Source organism: Rhinopithecus roxellana, chromosome 16 (assembly GCF_007565055.1).
Source record: "Rhinopithecus roxellana isolate Shanxi Qingling chromosome 16, ASM756505v1, whole genome shotgun sequence".
In the NCBI taxonomy this organism is placed as follows: domain Eukaryota; kingdom Metazoa; phylum Chordata; class Mammalia; order Primates; family Cercopithecidae; genus Rhinopithecus; species Rhinopithecus roxellana.
In genome coordinates this window covers 21,737,723-21,756,307 of record NC_044564.1, presented here as the reverse complement: position 1 = coordinate 21,756,307, position 18,585 = coordinate 21,737,723, and the positions used below count along the sequence as shown (strand labels likewise).

Below are 18,585 nucleotides of genomic sequence, written 5' to 3'. Positions count from 1 at the left end.
TAACTCCAATATTTAGCAGTAGTGCAGGTCTTTAAGATTCATAAAGTGTTAAATCTGTTGCCTGGAATTCCATAAAGAGAGGGAGGAAGCGCCCAGTGTGAACTGTGTTCAACTTAAACCTAAAGGTAAAAGCGATCAGCCTAAGATCAGGAGCGCAAGGAAGAAGCTTGAAGCCATGCGCTCTCAAGGAGGCGTTTCCCGCTCCAGGGCTACCCAAGACCGCCGGCCAAGCTGCCAGCCGCAACGGCCTTCGTCACGCAGGCTATCAGCTCGGCTCCCGCGCCACGTGGCACTGGGGGGGCGTCCACCTAGCGCCAGGGAGAAGGAGGCGGAGCCCGGCCTCAATCCCGCCCGGGTCCTCATGGGACTTGTAGTTTTCCTTGCGGGCATAAACGGGCACGAACTCCTCGGCTTTTGCCCGGTAAATAGCATCTTTTCCGTACGAGTCATTCAAATAATAGACGCAGCCTAGGTAACTTCAAGAGAAGATGGGAAGGTGAAGGGGCAAAGCAAGGAAGGCAAACCTAAAGATTATAGGCGGGGCAGAGAAAGCGTTCGCACTCAGTATGCATGCGCACACCAGGCGCGGCAGGTGGGCGGACACAGAAAGGCGACGCCGAGAGCGGCGTTGTCCCGGAAATGCCTTCCCTCCTCCCGGGTCTGCGCGGACGCGGCCTCCTTACCTCATTTGTCCTCGCCCCTCTCCGTCCCTCTACGCGTTTTGGTTCCCAGCTGGTGCTTCCTGTTTGCAACCGCGGCAGTGAGTATGTCTGTGACTGACCCCGAACCACCCGCGACCTGGGACGCCTGCCTACCCTACGTCTCGCCCGCCGGGCTGTGGAACTAGCGCGTGCCCCTCGCCGGCCTCGAAGTCTCCCGTCCGCCCCTCACTCGTGGCAGGGCGCAGCTCCTGGTTCCTCAGTTGCGCGCCTACCCACGCGGCCGGGCTGCGGGTCTGGGGGTCCGCGTTTCCCTGGCCCTCCAAGGGCTAAGGCCGTGATTCTAGAGCGGCTGGGCGTCCGGGGCCTCGATGGGGGTGGCGTGTGTACCGTTTTTACTTCCCCGCAAGACCCCCGGTCTTGTAGGGAAGCCAGTCAGTGAAGCGCAGAGGTCCCGGCGCGCCGAGAGGGAGTCCAGTCTTTGAGGACCGAGTAGTCCCGGGCCACCTCCCACCTCTGCTGTCAGAAGCAGCAGCTGCAGCCGTGGACTCCAAAATTTCGGGAGCTGTATCCCTTTCCTCATGTAAAGCAAGTAGACTTGGACTGTGTTTACTAAGGCGCCCTTTATCCCTCCCATCCTGTGAGCGGACAGTTGCCTTCAACTTTTGGGAAGAGCTGCCGGTTCGGTGGAAAAGCTGTGGCTGGGAATCAGGAGGCCTGTGTTCTAGCCGTGGCTCCCCCACGAACTCGCTGGCGACTCCAGAAAGCTCTTATTGAGGCTGAATTTAAGATTATTTCCGATTACACTGTTGAATTAGGGGCTCCATTAGGGCCTTTTTCGCTCAGTAAGTTTATCTGAGCCCGTTTCTCCAACTATAAAACGAGAGTGAGTTTGATGACTTTTCAGGTCCCGTCAGAAGCTCTTGACTTTGTGGTTTTATTTTTTCTTTCTAAAATTTTATCTAGGACCGTTAGAGAAGTGACTTCGTGTTTTGAATAGTTAGGCTGTCACATACAAAGACTTTTAAATGGATTGTGTGTGTATTTAGGAAAGCATTATGCTTTGGAGACAGTTTAGCATTGCTGCTTTCAAGGGAATCTGAGGATGGGGAATAAACTCAGGAAGGATCGCAAGTGAGGATTATATTAATATGTTAGGTATCAGGATAAGAGACTGCATGACCGAAGGAAAAGGGCTAAGGGAAAGGTGAAGGAAATGTTTCCGGACAGGATTAATTCTCATAAAAATCATGTCTAGGCCGGGTGCGGTGGCTCAAGCCTGTAATCCCAGCACTTTGGGAGGCCGAGACGGGCGGATCACGAGGTCAGGAGATCGAGACCATCCTGGCTAATACGGTGAAACCCCGTCTCTACTAAAAAATACAAAAAACTAGCCGGGCGACGAGGCGGGCGCCTGTAGTCCCAGCTACTCGGGAGGCTGAGACAGGAGAATGGCGTGACCCCGGGAGGCGGAGCTTGCAGTGAGCTGAGAGCCGGCCACTGCACTCCAGCCTGGGCGACAGAGTGAGACTCCGTCTCAAAAAAAAAAAAAAAAAAAAAAAAAAAATCATGTCTATATCCCAAGAAGAGCTGGGACTTATGTGACTAAATTTAGCTTATTTTTTTCTCCCGAAATACTGTGTTCTGCCTTTTGTGACCTTTGTTTTACACATTTGGATTCTCCATTCCAATCTCAGATTTGATTCAGAGTGGCCGTCGCATTTGAAAAATGGACATTTTAACCCCTTAGTCAGTTGTGTTTCACCTGTCACTATGAGGACAGCCTATTAAGACTAAGAAAGAAATTTTACGTTGAAAGTATATTCATCACATTCCAATGAAATTTGGACTGAAAATGAGGCTGTGGTTTTGATTTAAATCGGCCCGAGAGGGATGCCTATGTCATCAAGAAGGAACATCTAGGGAGGCTAAAGGTGCTTTGGAAGTAAATAAGAGCAAAAGGTCAGAATGACCAGTAAGTAGACTGTGAGAGCAGAAGGATTGATTAAAGATTGTATGAAGTGGGGCCGGGCGCGGTGGTTCACGCCTGTAAATCCCAGCACTTTAGGACCCTGAGGCGGGCGGATCACCTGAGGTCAGGAGTTCCAGACCATCCTGACCAAAATCGAGAAACCCCGTCTCTACTAAAAATACAAAAATTAGCCGGGCATGGTGGCACACGCCTGTAATCCCAGTTACTTGGGAGGCTGAGGCAGGAGAATCGCTTGAACCCGAGAGGCAGAGGTTGCGGTGAGCTGAGATTGCGCCATTGTACTCCAGCCTGGGCAACAAGAGCGAAACTCCGTCCCCCCAAAAAAGTAAATTCTGAAAGCTTAAATAAGCCTTAAGATACCTAGTTTAAAACAATTCGGTCAATGAACACTGCTCCCTCTTTTGAATGGGAAGAGTCTTTGCAGTTATTCTATAACTGTTTTATATTTGTTAAGCTATTTTAATTCTTAGATAAGTTTCATTTCCATTTCCATTATATTTTAGGATCTTATATAAGAAACATTTTTTCTGGTCATCGGATTGATAAAGTCTTTGAGTACTAACTTGGGAGATTCTTGGATGATAAACTGACAAATGTGTGTTTTCCTTCCAACTCAAATGTCTCATTCATAGTTTTTAAACTCTGCTGGGAGGTAAAATGGATATTTGTGAGGTAAACTTAGGTGTTAGAACCAATGCAAATATTGGAATGAAGGAAGACTTTTTTTTTATTTGAAATTACTTATTTGAAAATTGTATTTAAAAATGTTAGTGAACAGTTGGCTGAGAATCACAGAAATGTGAATCACTTCTAGCTGTGTTCTTAACGGGCTGCATTTTGTACTTTAGTTTCCTGTGGGTAGATTGAGGAGTCTGTATGAGATAATCTGATTTTGTTATCTAGTTAGAATACTTGGGAGTCACTAACAGGGATCAAAAAGTTGAGAAAGCCTTCTGAGTCAAGGGTTTGTGTATGTGTATGTAAAAAACATATATTGTCCTCTGAGAATACTTTTTTAAACAAGTAAATTAAATTCATTTGAACGTAATTAAAGCGGTAACATAAACCAAAACAGCCTCAGGCAGACCTTAACCCTGGCATACATAAGCTACCTAAATAAGAGAGCACGTTATGCCCAGCACAATTTTCAAGTACAGATGGTACAAAATCCTCTTAAAGGCCATAGGGGCTAAATTGTTAAATTCATTTTTCTACATTTCAGGGAAAGAGATAAATCCTTCGACCCAAGGAATTCAGTTTTTATTATGGTTCTGTAGTTTATTTTTGGCATACATTCACAGGTGTGCCTATGGCTCTATTCTTAATCCCTTTCCTTTGGGATGGCTCCAAGAGTAGTACACATTTGTGACTGTAATTTAGCTTTTTAATTTTTTCTGTGCTGCACTGGAATTATGTTTTATCTTAAGTCCACACTGGATCCTCAGGATGGATCCAGTGAGGATTTTGAAAGAAGCATAATTCCTTTGACTTCTTTTAGAATTAATTTACCTATTAAATAAAAAGGAAAGGATTCATCTTTTATTTGAATTCCTCTGAGGCTAACAATTCAATATAAACTGATAAATGCGCCATATTCAATTTGTGTGATTATAACAGCATAGCCACCTGAAGGACAGTACAACAAGGGCACAGGCATGTGACACCCTGTAGAAGAAAAGCATTACAGGTGGGTTTATTTATTTCTGGAAAACAAACAAAAAACTCCAGCAAGAATGTAGTACCTTTTTGGCCCTTGTCCATTTGGTTTTTGGGATTAAGGTGGTTCTATTACCAGAACTACCATCACAACACCCTGATATTTTGGGCAGAAATTTGAGTGGCTAAGAAGACAACTATTTTTAATTTTATGTGTATAGCTACAAGTGGAAAAAAGAATAAATTGGCATTGTTATTGCTGTCTGAGCTGTCCTTGATTTTTGGACACACACTTATTTTTCAAGAGCTCTCTTTTTAATCAGTAGTCCATCACTACCTAATGGAAACATCTACTGTGTAGATACAAGAATTTCTAAGACTTTGGAATAGTTGAAAGACAGCAGAGAAATTTATCGTATCATAATTTCTGTATTTTGAACACATACTAGATTTATGAGGGCTGAAGAACAAATGCCTGGTGTTATATTTCATTTATGAATTCAATAGATACTTATAGATGGCCCCCAAAATACCAGTTACTCTGCTTGGCTTTGGTGATTCATTGTTTAGCAGAGTGTATATAGTTCCTGCCCCTCCTGGGGTTTGTGATCTGTGCTTCTGGGAGATTTACATTGAATAAATAATTAGAAATGTGATGAGTGTTGTGAAATGTGAAGTGCTATGGAAGCCTATAAAAGGGGCATTTAATTTAATCTGGTGGGAAGTGATTTTGAGCCGAGTTTAAAAGATGAAGGCTGAGAAGGATTTAATATGCTCACAGTACTAAGTAAAGTGTTTCACTTTATGCATTTATTCCCAAAGTTGGGAGTTTTCTCTCAATTTTAGGTCTTTATTACGTTTGTATTTTATACTCATTTTTATAACTAGCACAGGAGTAAACAGGTTTATCAGTTTGGTTTTTTTTTTTTTTTTTTAAATGGGGTCTTGCTCTGTCACCCAAGCTGAAGTGCAGTGGTGTGATCATAGCTTACTGTCAACTTTGAACACTTAGGTTCAAGCTATCCTCCCTCAGCCTCCCAAGGTGGGAGGTACAGGTGAGTACTCATCCACCTCTGACATTGTCCCTGTGTTCTCATTCAACCAATTCTGTTGATACTGCCTGTTGACTATAAGATTTGCTTACCCAGGAGTTAGACAGCAAGCATGGGGAATGCCTGGCACACAGAATATATGGAATTAGTGTTAGGATTTTAGTAAATTCACAGTTGGAAAGAGAGGAAAATATGAAGAGCTATTCGTATAGGGTAGATTATAGGAGAGAATGCAAATTTTGAAAGCTACATCATCAAGGATTAAAATTTTGCTGCTAGCTTTGTCTTTATGATAATGTGGTCATGTAGTCTTAATGCTTATTCCTTCAAAAAGTTCATTCTTTTCATTTTCCTCCCTTTGTGCCTAATGCTCAGTCTCTTGCACTAGTTTCTGAAGTGGTCTTCTTTTATATCTGCCCTATATGCTGTTGTTAAAACTGGTATTGAAATGCTCTTTTATTCATGGTACCTTATTGCTCCAAAATTTTTAATGGCATCCTGCTTCCCCAGGAAACAATGGCATTGAATGTAGATCATACTTGGAGCCCCTGGGATTGGCAATTTTTTTTTTAAGAAACCAGATAGAAAATATTTTAAGTTTCTAAGTCATATGATACCTTAACTACTCAACTCTGCCCTTGTGGGAAAGCAGCCTTAGATAGTACCTATAGAAATGGGGGTGGCTGTTCTCAATAAAACCCTACTTACAAAAACAGGTGGCTGGCTCAGACTGTAGTTTGCTAACCCTGAGAACTTGACAGCAAAAATAAGAGATAAATAGTAGTTAGAACATACAGCAGATCAAATAATTTTTTTTCCATATAGGTAAGATCTAATAATGTTTTTAGGTAGAAAGGAAGAAACTTGTGACTAAACCTGTTTGATGTTTTTGGTGGGGGGGCAGGTTAGAGATAGGATCAGGTATACATGTTGAATTATTTCTCAAAGGGAAGAGAGAGAACAGTAATTGCAAAATCATCAAATATTTATAGAGGTAGAGGAGAAAGAATAAATTCAGATGCACTGAGGTAGATGAGAGTACCTGTGAGGATTTGTTTGATTTCCTTAGGAAAATGAAAGCAGAAGTAGGAGAGGGCAGAGGATAATTGGAAGCTTAGAATGGGGAAAGGATGTTTAAGTGCTGTGGGGAATACTTTCAGGCAGTGGTTACCAGTATTTTGAAGATGACAACTTGTTTAACCTCGAAACAATTTGTGGACCACCCCATGATTATAGTTACATTTTTAGTATTCATCAATGGAGAATATGCATATTAGAAAAAAGCTACTACTCAGTTCTCTCTTAGATGACTTTTTATTTTATTAACCACAACATTGACTGCACATTTGAAAAATGTTAATACATGTATGTGAGAGATAGTCTTTATGTAATGCATTGCCCTGGGTACCCACTGAGATAACTAATTTAACAGCTTCCCAGGAGGCTGAAAGCTTGTAAGTTAGAAATCATTGCATTCTAATGAATCAACAATAAGAGAATAAAGGATTGCTTAGAAGTAGTACTCTGTCAAAATTAAAATGAACTTATAATGAACACTTTGAAGGATTCTATAACTTTTTATCCAGTAGTACTTGGCAGCTTTGAGCAAGATGACAGAAGCAAAATGATCTAGGGTTAGGCATAACATTATATAGAAGGCCAGAATAAACATTTAGCTTATTCTTTCTCTAAATTACCTTTTCCTGAGATCACACCCTGTTTCATTAATCACTTTTCTATGGTGATCAAATTGGCATCTCCTTTTCTTTTCTTTTTTTTTTTTTGAGGCGGAGTCTCGCTCTGTCGCCCAGGCTGGAGTGCAGTGGCCTGATCTCAGCTCACTGCAAGCTCCGCCTCCCAGGTTTACGCCATTCTCCTGCCTCAGCGTCCCGAGTAGCTGGGACTACAGGCACCCACCACCTCGCCCGGCTAGTTTTTTGTATTTTTTAGTAGACACGGGGTTTCACCGTGTTAGCCAGGATGGTCTTGATCTCCTGACCTCGTGATCCACCCGTCTCGGCCTCCCAAAGTGCTGGGATTACAGGCTTGAGCCACCGCGCCCGGCTGGCATCTCCTTTTCTTAACCATTTTGTTGATTTCATGTTCCCCTTTTACACCTTACTGAATATTTCCATTTGGGTATCTTACTGTTTCACATTTAACCTACTGAAAAGAAAGCTTCTTATCTTTCCTTTGAAATGAGCTCTCTGCTGATTTCTGCTTGGAGTAGAGAATCTATAGAGATGCTGAAGTTGATGGGAGAATGTGGATAGATTGGGAAAAACATGAATTAGGTGTGGGATTCATTGAAGAAGTTGAACAGTGTCATGACTGGTAAATGATGGTGATGAGAAAGTAGAGAAAACTTACTGTTTGCTCCTACCATTTGTTTTTTTAATTTTAGCCAAATAAAATCAAATTTTGCGTTTTTGAAAATTAACTTGACTTTTGTACACTCTTACAAATATTCAAATATATGTTCTCTATTTTATTTCCTTAATCCAATAATGTTATAATCCTATTTCTTTCTAATTAATAAGCAATATATTCAGTACCGATGCCCATTTAAGTGTGCTGTTACTCTCTAATCATTATTATTCCTTTCACAAATAGATCTGGGCATAGGAACCAATCAGAAACAACCGCTTCAGCAACCAAGACCATTGTTCACCATGGAGGAACCCATGGATACGTATCCTCTGAGCCTCTATCTGCGATACCATTCACTGGGCAGCAGTCTTTTGAGCCAAGGGGCAAATTTGGACAGTATCCATCTGATGCAGATGAACCACATTCAGGCATTGGGGAGGTGGAGGATACAGAACAGCTAAATCAATGTTTGATCCAACACTTCCATCTCATTAAGACAAGTTTGACTTTTCTTTGCTTTTTATTTCATGGAATACATGATTATCTCTTAACTGTTGGAGTTTCCAAGGAGTCATACCTTGTGACTTCATTTGGTGGAAAGAACAAAACTAAAATGCTGTATGGCCAAAGCCACAAAGGGAAGGATCTGCAATTTACATCCTTGCAGCTACTATCTGTACTGTACTGTTGTGATCTACTGATTGGCATTGGCATAGTAGTAGGGGTCAAGTGACAGAATCCGTGCCAACAGTTTCCAGGTTCAGAAGCAATTCAGGACCCTAATGGTAGCTCTCCAGCAACCAACACGTGGTGATTGTGCCAACTTGTTGCTCAGTTATAATGCAGGGCCAGTGATTGATTGGCTTAAGTCAAGACCCTGGTTGAGATCATTTGTCTTTGGTCTAATAGAATTTGAGTCTAGTAGAATTTGAGTCTCCAGGGAAAGAGCTACTTGACCAAATTAAACTAGTAGCAGGTAGAGCGCAAATGACAGCATATTATACCATCAAGATGTTCTTAGAGCAGTGTATGGATGGATCTATTGTATTACCATCAGTTGTGACTGATACTGTTGTATTCAAGGAGAAAGAGAAACTTGTTTAGAAGGCACTTTGAAAGTTTTTTGAGTACGGGGGTGCCCTGCGTCACCCCATTATGGTTGAACTTTGTCCTTCAAAATTACCAAACTTGGCAGCAGTGGCAAATTATTGGGCTTAAAGACTTAATCAGACATATTCTGGGTTCAAGGCTCCTAATATAATAACTGGTGTGGACATTATACTTCCACTCGTTCAGATGGTTGCATCCCGCCAGGCATCCAGTAGAACAGAGACTGAGAATATGGACACTTGAACATTAAACATTCTGAAGAATTTTGGAATGACAGGTTACAAGTGAACATAATCAGTTCCCCATATTAAAAAAAAAAAAAGATTTGGGGATAGATTGGGTTCACATAATAATCTTTAGAGAGATTTTTTCATTTTTGTGAAAGTACAGAAATTCTCAACTGCTTATGAAATGCTGATTGTTAAACAGCATCCATAGCTATTTTGTGTTGTTTCCCTGACCCCACCCTGAAAAAAAAATTATGGCACGTTGAAAACAGCAGTATAATGTAAGAGAAGAGATCACAAATTCCTTGAGGGTGAGTCTTTTCCATACTCATAAACCTACTTATGATATTCTGAGTAATTTGTTGACACTTATACTAATATTCCCTCCTATCCCATTAATTGCCAAATCATCAAACATTTATTGAGCATCTACTCTGTGTAGGGTGTAAGCAGTACTGGGGACTTACAGTGATAAAAGACATAGTTTTAGCCGTAAGTGATACACTGTTTCACTGAAGAGATAGAATATAAGAAGCCAAGTAATTTATGGAATTCCCTTCTTTATTTTTTAATTTTTTCTTTTGGCAGTGGAGTCTTGCTTTTTAAATAGAGCAAGGCTAGTCTGGAACTCCTGGGCTCATGTGGTCCTCCCGCCTTAGCCTTCAGAGTAGCTGGGACTACATGTGTGAACACAGCTTGGAAATCTCTTAACCATGGGAGTTAAGTCTCAAAATTCTGGTGATACAAGTGGTTGAAACTTAAAAACTTTATTTAAAAAATAGGATTTGTGAATTTTAGATAGTTCATAAGTCTGCGAAAGAGTGTATAAATACATATTTTACATTTACTATTATTTGTAGTAAATTTTAGTGTAGCACTATCTCTTTATCTGTGGAAACTTCAGACTCTCCACTATTACTTTAATTTCAATGAGACATTATTAAATATAAGTGGGCTTACACATTTGTTTTGCTTATCTGACAAATAATATACAACTCGGAGGCGTTTTTTTCCTTTCTATTCTTCCTCTAAATGTTCAGCACTTTTCTGATTTTCTGATCTGAAGTTGTTGGTTAGCTTCCTTAGGCTCCATTGAGACTGTCTATATGTGACACTTAACAGTCTAGCCTTCCTTGGTACATATAGATATATGATGGTGGTTTTGCCTGTAGTTAATTCATGCCAAAACATAGACTTTCAGTGCCTATTATATATGACTTTCAGCTCTCTCTACTGAGGGATGTGGGAGTTTATTTCTAAGGTCTGAGCCTCTTTTCCTTTACTCCTTTACTCTTTCCTCCGCCTTCTTTATAAAAACTATGGATGTTCTATCATTTGTTTTCCTTTTTGATTCCCTTTCTTTTATTATCCCCAGTAGCAGTGACTTGTAATTCTCATATGTTAGAAAGGCAGATCTCCTGATTGAAGAAAAGATCCACCCAAGAAAGTCAGCATGTTTAATAATTTTTGAGGGGGATCTCAAATTTGGGAAGGATTGTTATATAAGACAACCAAATGATGACATGAGACAATAAATGCTATAGGAATTATGGAGGAAAAAATCAGCTATTTATTTTATTGGTTAAGGAAGAGATATTATTGGTTGTAGAAGTAATTACTAACTCTTCTACATTTTTTATTGTGGAAATCAAAAATATATATACGAAAATAAAATGTTATATAATTGACTTCAGTGTCCCATAAGCCAGCTTCAGCAGTTACCAAATTCTGACCAATCTTTAAACACATGCACACGTGTCCCTCAGTATCTGTGAGGCGTTGGTTCTAGGACCACACTCATGGATACCAAAATCTATGGATGCTCAAGTCCCTGATACAAAATGGTGGAATATTTGCATATAACCTGTGTACATCCGTATTATTTAAATCATCTCTAGATCACTTATAATATATAAAACAATGTAAATGCCATGTAAATAACTGTATTATTTAAGGAATAATGACAAGAAAAATGTTCATGTTCAGTACGGCTGCAATTTTTTTTGTGTGTGGAATATTTTCATTTCAAGGTCAGTTAAACCCATTGACATAGAAGGCTGACTGCGTGTGTGTGTGTGTGTATGTGTGTGTATTCACATACACACACACACATATACATATATTTCTGAAAGGTAAATATTCTTTTTTTAAAAAAATTATATCATTATCACAGCTAAACAAATTACCAATAATTCTTTTATCCTCATATACCCAGTGTTCAGATTTTCTAGATTGGCTCCTACTTTTTTTTTTTACAGATTATTTGAATCTGAATCAATTCATATACTGTAATGTTTGATAACTTAAGTGTCCTTTAATCTATAGGTTCTCTTTTATCTCTTCTTCATTAAATTCCTTGTAATTTATTGTACTAAATAGATTGTCTTCTAGAATTTCCTGTAGTCTGAATTATGTAGTATTGTTTGACATGTTCCAGTGTCCTCTTATTTTCTGTGAGTTGGTAGTTAGGTCTAGAAGCTTGATTAAATTCAGATTTTCTTTCTGTTAGATCATCAACTTGATAACAGTTTCATTTGTTTCATTTTGCTTTTGATATGTTGTTTTTTAGAATTACCTCCTAAAATTTTGATTTAATTTTATAATCATGTAAAATGCTTATAAAGTTCCAAATTCAGATTAGCAGAACACAATAAAATCTATTCAGAGAAGGCAAACCTTCTGTCCGGTCTCTATCCTGTTCCTGCCCTTCTCATTATGGGTAACCATTAAGAGAAAATTGGTGATTGGTCCTTACATTTAAATATATATATATATAAGCAAAAAACTGTATATCTTTGTACCCTCTTTCCCTCTTTCTTAAATTTATTTATTTGTTTGTTTGTTTTAGACAACGTTTCACTCTTATTGCCCAGGCTGGAGTGCAATGGCACAACCTTGGCTCACCGCAACCTCCGCCTCCCAGGTTCAAGCAGTCCTCCTGCCTCATCCTCCTGAGTAGCTGGGATTACAGGTGCCGGTCACCATGCCTGGCGAATTTTTAGTAGAGACTGGGTTTCACAGTGTTGGCCAGGCTGGTCTCGAACTCCTGACCTCAGGTGATCCACACGCCTCGGGCTGGGATTACAGGCTTGAGCCACTGTGCCCAGCCCCCTCTTTCCCTCTTCCTTTTTTTTTTTTTTTTTTTTTTTCCGAGACAGAGTTTCGCTTTTGTTGCCCGGTCTGGAGTGCAATGGCGTGATCTTGGCTCACTGCAAGCTTCACCTCCCAGGTTCAAGCAATTCTTCTGCCTCAGCCTCCTGAGTAGCTGGGATTACAGGCATGCGCCACTATGCCTGGCTAATTTTGTATGTTTAATAGAGATGGGGTTTTCACCATGTTGGCCAGGCTGGTCTCAAACTCCTAATCTCGTGATCCACCCGCCTCAGCCTTCCAAAGTGCTGGGATTAGAGGCGTGAGCCACCGCGCCTGGCCCACTTGTGACAGTCTTAAAATGTATTTTAAACAAATAAAAAGTCTAATTCCACTTTCAGAAGCATGCTTTCTTCTTGTTCCTGGTCATAATGTTTCTTTCTCATTTAATATTTTTGTAAGATTTAGGTTTAGCAAAAAATTATTAGGCTTAGGATTTTTTTTGAGACGAGGTCTCACTGTCTTGTCCAGGCTGGATTACAGTGGCATGATCTCGGCTCACTGCAACCTCCGTCTCACCGGTTCAAGCGATTCTCCTGCGTTAGCCTCCCAAGTAGCTGGGATTACAGACGTGCGCCATCATGCCCGGCTAATTTTTGTATTTTTAGTAATTTTTAGTAGAGTCGGGGTTTCACCATGTTGGCCAGGCTGGGCTTGAACTCCTGACCTCAAGTGGTCCTCCTGCCTTGGCCTCCCAAAGTGCTGGGATTACAGGTGTGAGCCACCATGCCTGGCCAGGCTCAGGATTTTAAAAGAATATTTGTTTTGAAAATGGAAGGATATGACTTTTTTTTTTTTTTTTTTTTTTTTTTTTGAGACGGAGTCTCGCTCTGTCACCCAGGCTGGAGTGCAGTGGCCGGATCTCAGCTCACTGCAAGCTCCGCCTCCCGGGTTTATGCCATTCTCCTGCCCCAGCCTCCTGAGTAGCTGGGACTACAAGCGCCGGCCACCTCGCCTGGCTAGTTTTTTGTATTTTTTAGTAGAGACGGGGTTTCACCGGGTTAGCCAGGATGGTCTCGATCTCCTGACCTTGTGATCTGCCCGTCTCGGCCTCCCAAAGTGCTGGGATTACAGGCTTGAGCCACCGCGCCCGGCAGGATATGACATTTTTAAGAGTTGAAGATGCCATATTCCTAGTTTGTGAGTCTTACAGTATGTTAACGTAGAACTCCTTCAATATGTATAATTTGGAACATAGCCCCTTTAGTTTGTCAGCATTTGGCACATAGGGGATACCTAACAGATCATGGGTAAATTTAGTTAGAATTCTGCTTTTTTGTATAGATTAGAGCTCTTTACATAGTATTATTTGAAGTGAAATAATGGTTTGATTAAGGTAAATGGCTTTTGAAATTGAAATAAAATTATGGCTTCAACAACTTAGGGCAGTAACTCTTCTGTTTTATGTCAAATCCCTTTTCTCCCAAAAACATGTACATAAAAGTTTTAGATATAATTTCACAGGATGGAGAACTCATCTAGAGGCAGTTGATGAATTCCTGAAATTTATTAGGCAGTCAACCAGGACTTGATAACTAATTAAAATTTGAGTAGAGTGGGTTACCTACTTGAATTTCAGGTTTTCAAATATATGATATTTTATTTGATCCGGGTCTTCACATACGCAGTTTTTTTTTTTCCCTCCTGTGTGAGTTAATTTCCAACTTGCCTGGCTGACACCTACTCATCCCTCAAATACAGTTTAAAAGGTCACTTCTGAATGAGGTATAATGGTCATAGGTTCTCAATTAGTGGTTGTTATTGGGTGTGTTAGGACTCTGCAGTAGTTAGCTTTGACTTTGGGTAACTTACTTTATTGGTGAAAAAAAAATACATTTTTTTCATTAAAGTTATAGAGCTAAAATGAGAGAATGAGTAGATTTAACATAATAGGCAAATATTTTGATAAAAGTCTTCATAACTACATGATAAGTTCATGATCATTGTGGCAAACATGGGCTTATACCTTCCACTCTGTTTTTTTCTGTTTTTTTGTTTGTTTGTTTTCTTTTGAGACGAGGTCTCTCCTCTGTTACCTAGGCTGGAGAGCAATGGTGCAATCGTGGCTCACTGCAGCTTTGACCCCAGGTGCAAGCAATCCTCCCAGATAGCTGGAACTGTAGACATGTGCCACCATACCCAGTTAATTTTTGTATTTTTTGTAGAGATGGATTTTGCCTTTAGGATATTGCTACAACCACCACTGTGAAACCACAGGCCCATATGCTAAAACAGCCCTGGGAAACAGTTGAGTTCACCCCTTCTCCCATTTTGCAGATGGAGACGCTAAGGCCCAGAGAAGGAAATAGAATTGCCACAGGTTCTACAGTGAGTTCATGGGAGGGGCAAGACTAATGAGAAAACGGACATCTCTTGGACACTCACTGGGCACTGTGCTTTGCATACATGATCATATTCCATCCTCAAAACAAACCTGTGCAGCCAGTTTTGTTAGTGCTCCGGATTCACAGATGAAGCCTCAACTCTGAGACTCAGACACTGGGAGTTGCCCAGGATCACACAGTTAGGAGACAGCAGAGCTGGAATTTGAAAGCCAGTCTGATTTTCCACACAAATCGTTTGACCACTAACACTTTAGGGTTGCCTAAAACCCAGGCCCCATCTCCCCACTCCCCTAAGTCCACTCTATCCCTGTAGTCCTCCATTATGTTACATTGACTCCTAAAGGAAAAAGATCCAAATGGACACCGCTCTGGAGGATTTGCAAAGCACTTCTGTGTCTTCCTGCACATCATCTCAGGAGATCCTGATCCCAGACCCAGGTGGTAGCCTGGGCAGAAATAGCATGCTCATTTCACAAAGCAAGAACTGTTGGGTTTCCTTCAATCTAATGATTTCACCACCATCTGTGCGATAGCCGAGTGAAGTCAACAGATTGAGAAACTCCTGTGGTAGGAAGGGAGACCCATGACCTGCCAATAGGGAAGAACAGACATATGGAACTTGGCCAGGGAAACTTAATCCAGAAGAAAAAAGTGTATTTTCTCTCCTTACATGTTTCAGATAGAATAATGAGATAATCCTGGATTTTATTTTTTTAATTATTTATTTTGAGACGGACTCTAGCTCTATTGCCCAGGCTGGAGTGCAGTGTTGCAGTCTCAGCTCACTGCAACCTCTGCCTCCCGTGGTCAAATGATTTTCCTGCCTCAGTCTCCCAAGTAGCTGGGACTATAGGTGCCCACCAACATGCCTGGCTAAGTTTCGTATTTTTAGTAGAGATGGGGTTTTGCTATGCGGCCAGGCTGAGATAATCCTAATTTTAAAAACTCAGCTCTGGTGTTTATATTTTAATTTACTCAGAGAGGTAGGAGGGTGTAGAGGAAATGCAAAATGTGAGTCTTATTTTATGATTTGCTATGGTAAGCCACATTTAATCCCTTTCTTCAGTGAAAGGATTTACGAAGGATACAACACAGTGTACCTATCTGTTGCCTTATTGTATTTTTTCCCAGATTTTTATTTATTTTGTAATGTTACAACAATAAGGGAAATTAAAACGGAAGAAAATTATCCATAATCCTACCAGTGTAACAAATTAACTGTTCGGTGCTCCTCTTACTTCAGGCAAAATTTACATAGGTGATTTATGAGTGTAGTTACAGCTTCGTATTCATTCAGCTTTCTCACTTGACAGTTTATCATTATAATGCCACAGGTCTTCATAATTATCATTTAAAAATAAATGTTTTAATAATTATTTTAATGGTTGCTTAATACTCTTTTGAGTGGATATATCATTCCCTAGTATTATATATTTAGAAGGACTGCAATTTTTCACTATCAGAGATAATCCCAAAGTGCATGTCTTCATACATATCACGTTCTCCTATTTTTGTCATTTCTTTAAAATCCCCAGATCTAGATTTGCTGGGTCAAAGGGCCTGAATGCTTGCATGGCTCTTGATATATACGGGCAAATCGCTTTGCCAAAGGCTTTTTGTACATTTACTTTGCCTGTAGTAATGGATGAGTAGGATAGTCTCATACCATGCTCTTGCCACAACCAAGGGAAATCAGCAACAAATGTAACTTAATAAGCAACATTTTTACTTCATTTTTACAAATGGCTTGACAAGCCTGTGGCAGGCTCTTGATTCTCTTGTATCTGTTGCTGTCATAAATTAAGTGCCTATACCAAGAATCTGGGAAAGAGGCAAAGCAATTATTATACCCATTTTATAGCTGAGGTAACTCAGTTTCAACTCAGGGTTTTGCCCAATAGGCTGGACGGTGAGTAAGTGGAAATGCTGAGACTTTGGTAATATCATCAGCTGTTGTGAACCAAAGATGATGCATTGGTTTCTTATAACCTCCTGGAATGTCTTCTGGGTTTTGAAGCTAGGAAAGCATGTTCACATCAGGTACATTTGTAACTTATTTTCAACAGGCCTCATAGACCTTTCAGCCTCCAATTGCTATTCAAAGCATGTGCTTACTTTGGAGGAGACTTTTGATATATTTTGTTTGCCAGAGAATCTGTGACTTTCAGAGCTGGACGGAACGTCAGAAATAATCTCATTCTACTGGGAGAATGGAGATGGAGAAACAGGCCCAAAGAAGAGCAAGGATTTTCCCGGGTTCATTCATGGAGCTGACAGCAGAGTTAGGATCTATATTCTGGTTTAAAATGGTGCCTAGGCTGGGTGCCATGACTCACACCTGTAATCCCAGCAATTTGGGAGGCCAAAGCAGGTGGATTTGCTTGAGCTCAGGAGCCGAGACAAGCCTGGGCAAAATGGTGAAACCCTGTCTCTATAAAAAAACACAAAAATTAGCATGGTATGATGGTGTGCACCTGTAGTCCCAGTTACTTGGGGGCTGAGTTAGGAGAATAACTGGAGCCCAGGAGGTTGAGGCTGCCGTGAACCATGTTTGCAACATTGCACTCCATCCTGGGTGACAGACCCTGTCTTGAAAACAAATAAATAATGAAAAAAAAACTACTTTAAAAATGTTGCCTAGAGTATATAAGTGGGCAACTTGTATATTGTGAGATATTAAAACATGAATATTTTTTCTTTTCTTTTTTTTTTTTTTTTTTGAGATGGAGTCTCACTCTGTCGCCCAGGCTGGAGTGCAGTGGCACAATCTTGGCTTACTGCAACCTCCTCTCCCAGGCTCAAGCGATCCTCCCATCTCAGACTCCTGAGTAGCTGGGACTACAGGAAAACGGCACCAAGTCCAGCTAATGTTTTGCATTTTGGTAGCGATGGGGTTGCACCATGTAGTCCAGGCTGGTCTTGAACTGCTTGCCTAGGCTCTGTTCTCGGCTCCTGAGCTCAAGCAATCCGTTTGCCTTAGCCTCCCAGAGTGCTGGGATTACAGGCATGAGCCACTGTGCCTGACCCTTAAGTGAACAGTTTTTAAAAGCAATGAGAACCATTTGAGAAACACTGGATAACTTATGTTTCTTTTGGAGATCCCTGATGAAATAGTCTGGGTAACAATATGTTAATGTGAAACAGATTTTTTTAAATTAAAAGATTTTCTATAATCTGATACCCCAAATGACAATTTTTTATTATTTAGTTTTAGTGTTTTGTGGGTATTTGGTTGGTTTTGTTTTTACTTTGAGGAAATATATCCTTTTTATTAGATTTTACTTTTAGTGTGTTTATTTATTTACTTTTTACTTGGTAATCAGTGTCACCGTATGCTTGCAGAGGTATGTGTACACTTAACAATATATTTTGGTGATTGTTCCACACTGGTACTTTAAGGACTTCCTTGTTGTTCTTTGTATATTTTTCCTGCAGCAGGGTATTCTGATCAACATGTATTTGACTCTCTAATTGGAATATAGTCTCCACCCTCAGGGAGTTTACAGTCTTCTGGAAAAATGAGGTGTGTTCATTATGACTGCTGAAAGAAGGGAGCAGGTGAACTGGGAAGAGATACAAAGTTTGGCCGGAAACAGAGGCTCATGCCTGTAATTTCAACACTTTGAGAAGCCGAGGTGGGTGCATCACTTGAATTCAGGACCAGCCTGGGCAACATGGTGAATCCTCGTCTCTACAAAAATACAAAAATTAGCCATGCGTGGTGGTGCATGCCTTTAATTGCAGCTACTCCAGTGGCTGAAGTATGAGGATCACCTGAACCTGGGAAGCGGAGGTTACAGTGAGCCAAGATCACACGACTGCACTCCAATCTGGGGTGAGAGCAAGACTGTCTCAAAATTAAAAAAAAAAAAAGAGAGAGAGAGAAATAAAGTGTAGTAGGCAAGAAGAGAAAATAAATCATCTCAGCTGGTTTTGGATATTGGACGTGAGCTCAGACCTGAGAACTGAGAAGCTGCCTGTTGCAGGTGAGTCTGGATGATGGACAGTGACAAGCAGTTATTC

At 40.6% G+C, this 18,585-nt stretch overlaps 1 protein-coding gene across 4 annotated transcripts; it reads left to right on the top strand.

Annotated features, from left to right (window-relative positions):
• Window positions 1-625: 625 nt before the first annotated feature.
• LOC104667534 (endogenous Bornavirus-like nucleoprotein 1) lies at window positions 626-18,247 on the top strand. Of its 4 annotated transcripts, none has more exons than XR_004053938.1 (4): window positions 626-760; window positions 5,321-5,363; window positions 7,974-9,378; window positions 18,001-18,247. XR_004053938.1 is itself a non-coding variant. In XM_030919330.1 (3 exons), the coding sequence occupies exons 1-3, from the start codon at window positions 640-642 to the stop codon at window positions 8,461-8,463; spliced, it is 654 nt and encodes a 217-aa protein (XP_030775190.1). In that variant the 5' UTR covers window positions 626-639; the 3' UTR covers window positions 8,464-9,557. The 4 variants fall into 4 exon arrangements, 2 of the variants coding, with proteins under 2 accessions (XP_030775190.1, XP_010368308.2); XR_004053937.1 differs by having other exon boundaries at window positions 17,998-18,247; XM_030919330.1 differs by lacking the exon at window positions 18,001-18,247 and having other exon boundaries at window positions 7,974-9,557.
• Window positions 18,248-18,585: the final 338 nt, after the last annotated feature.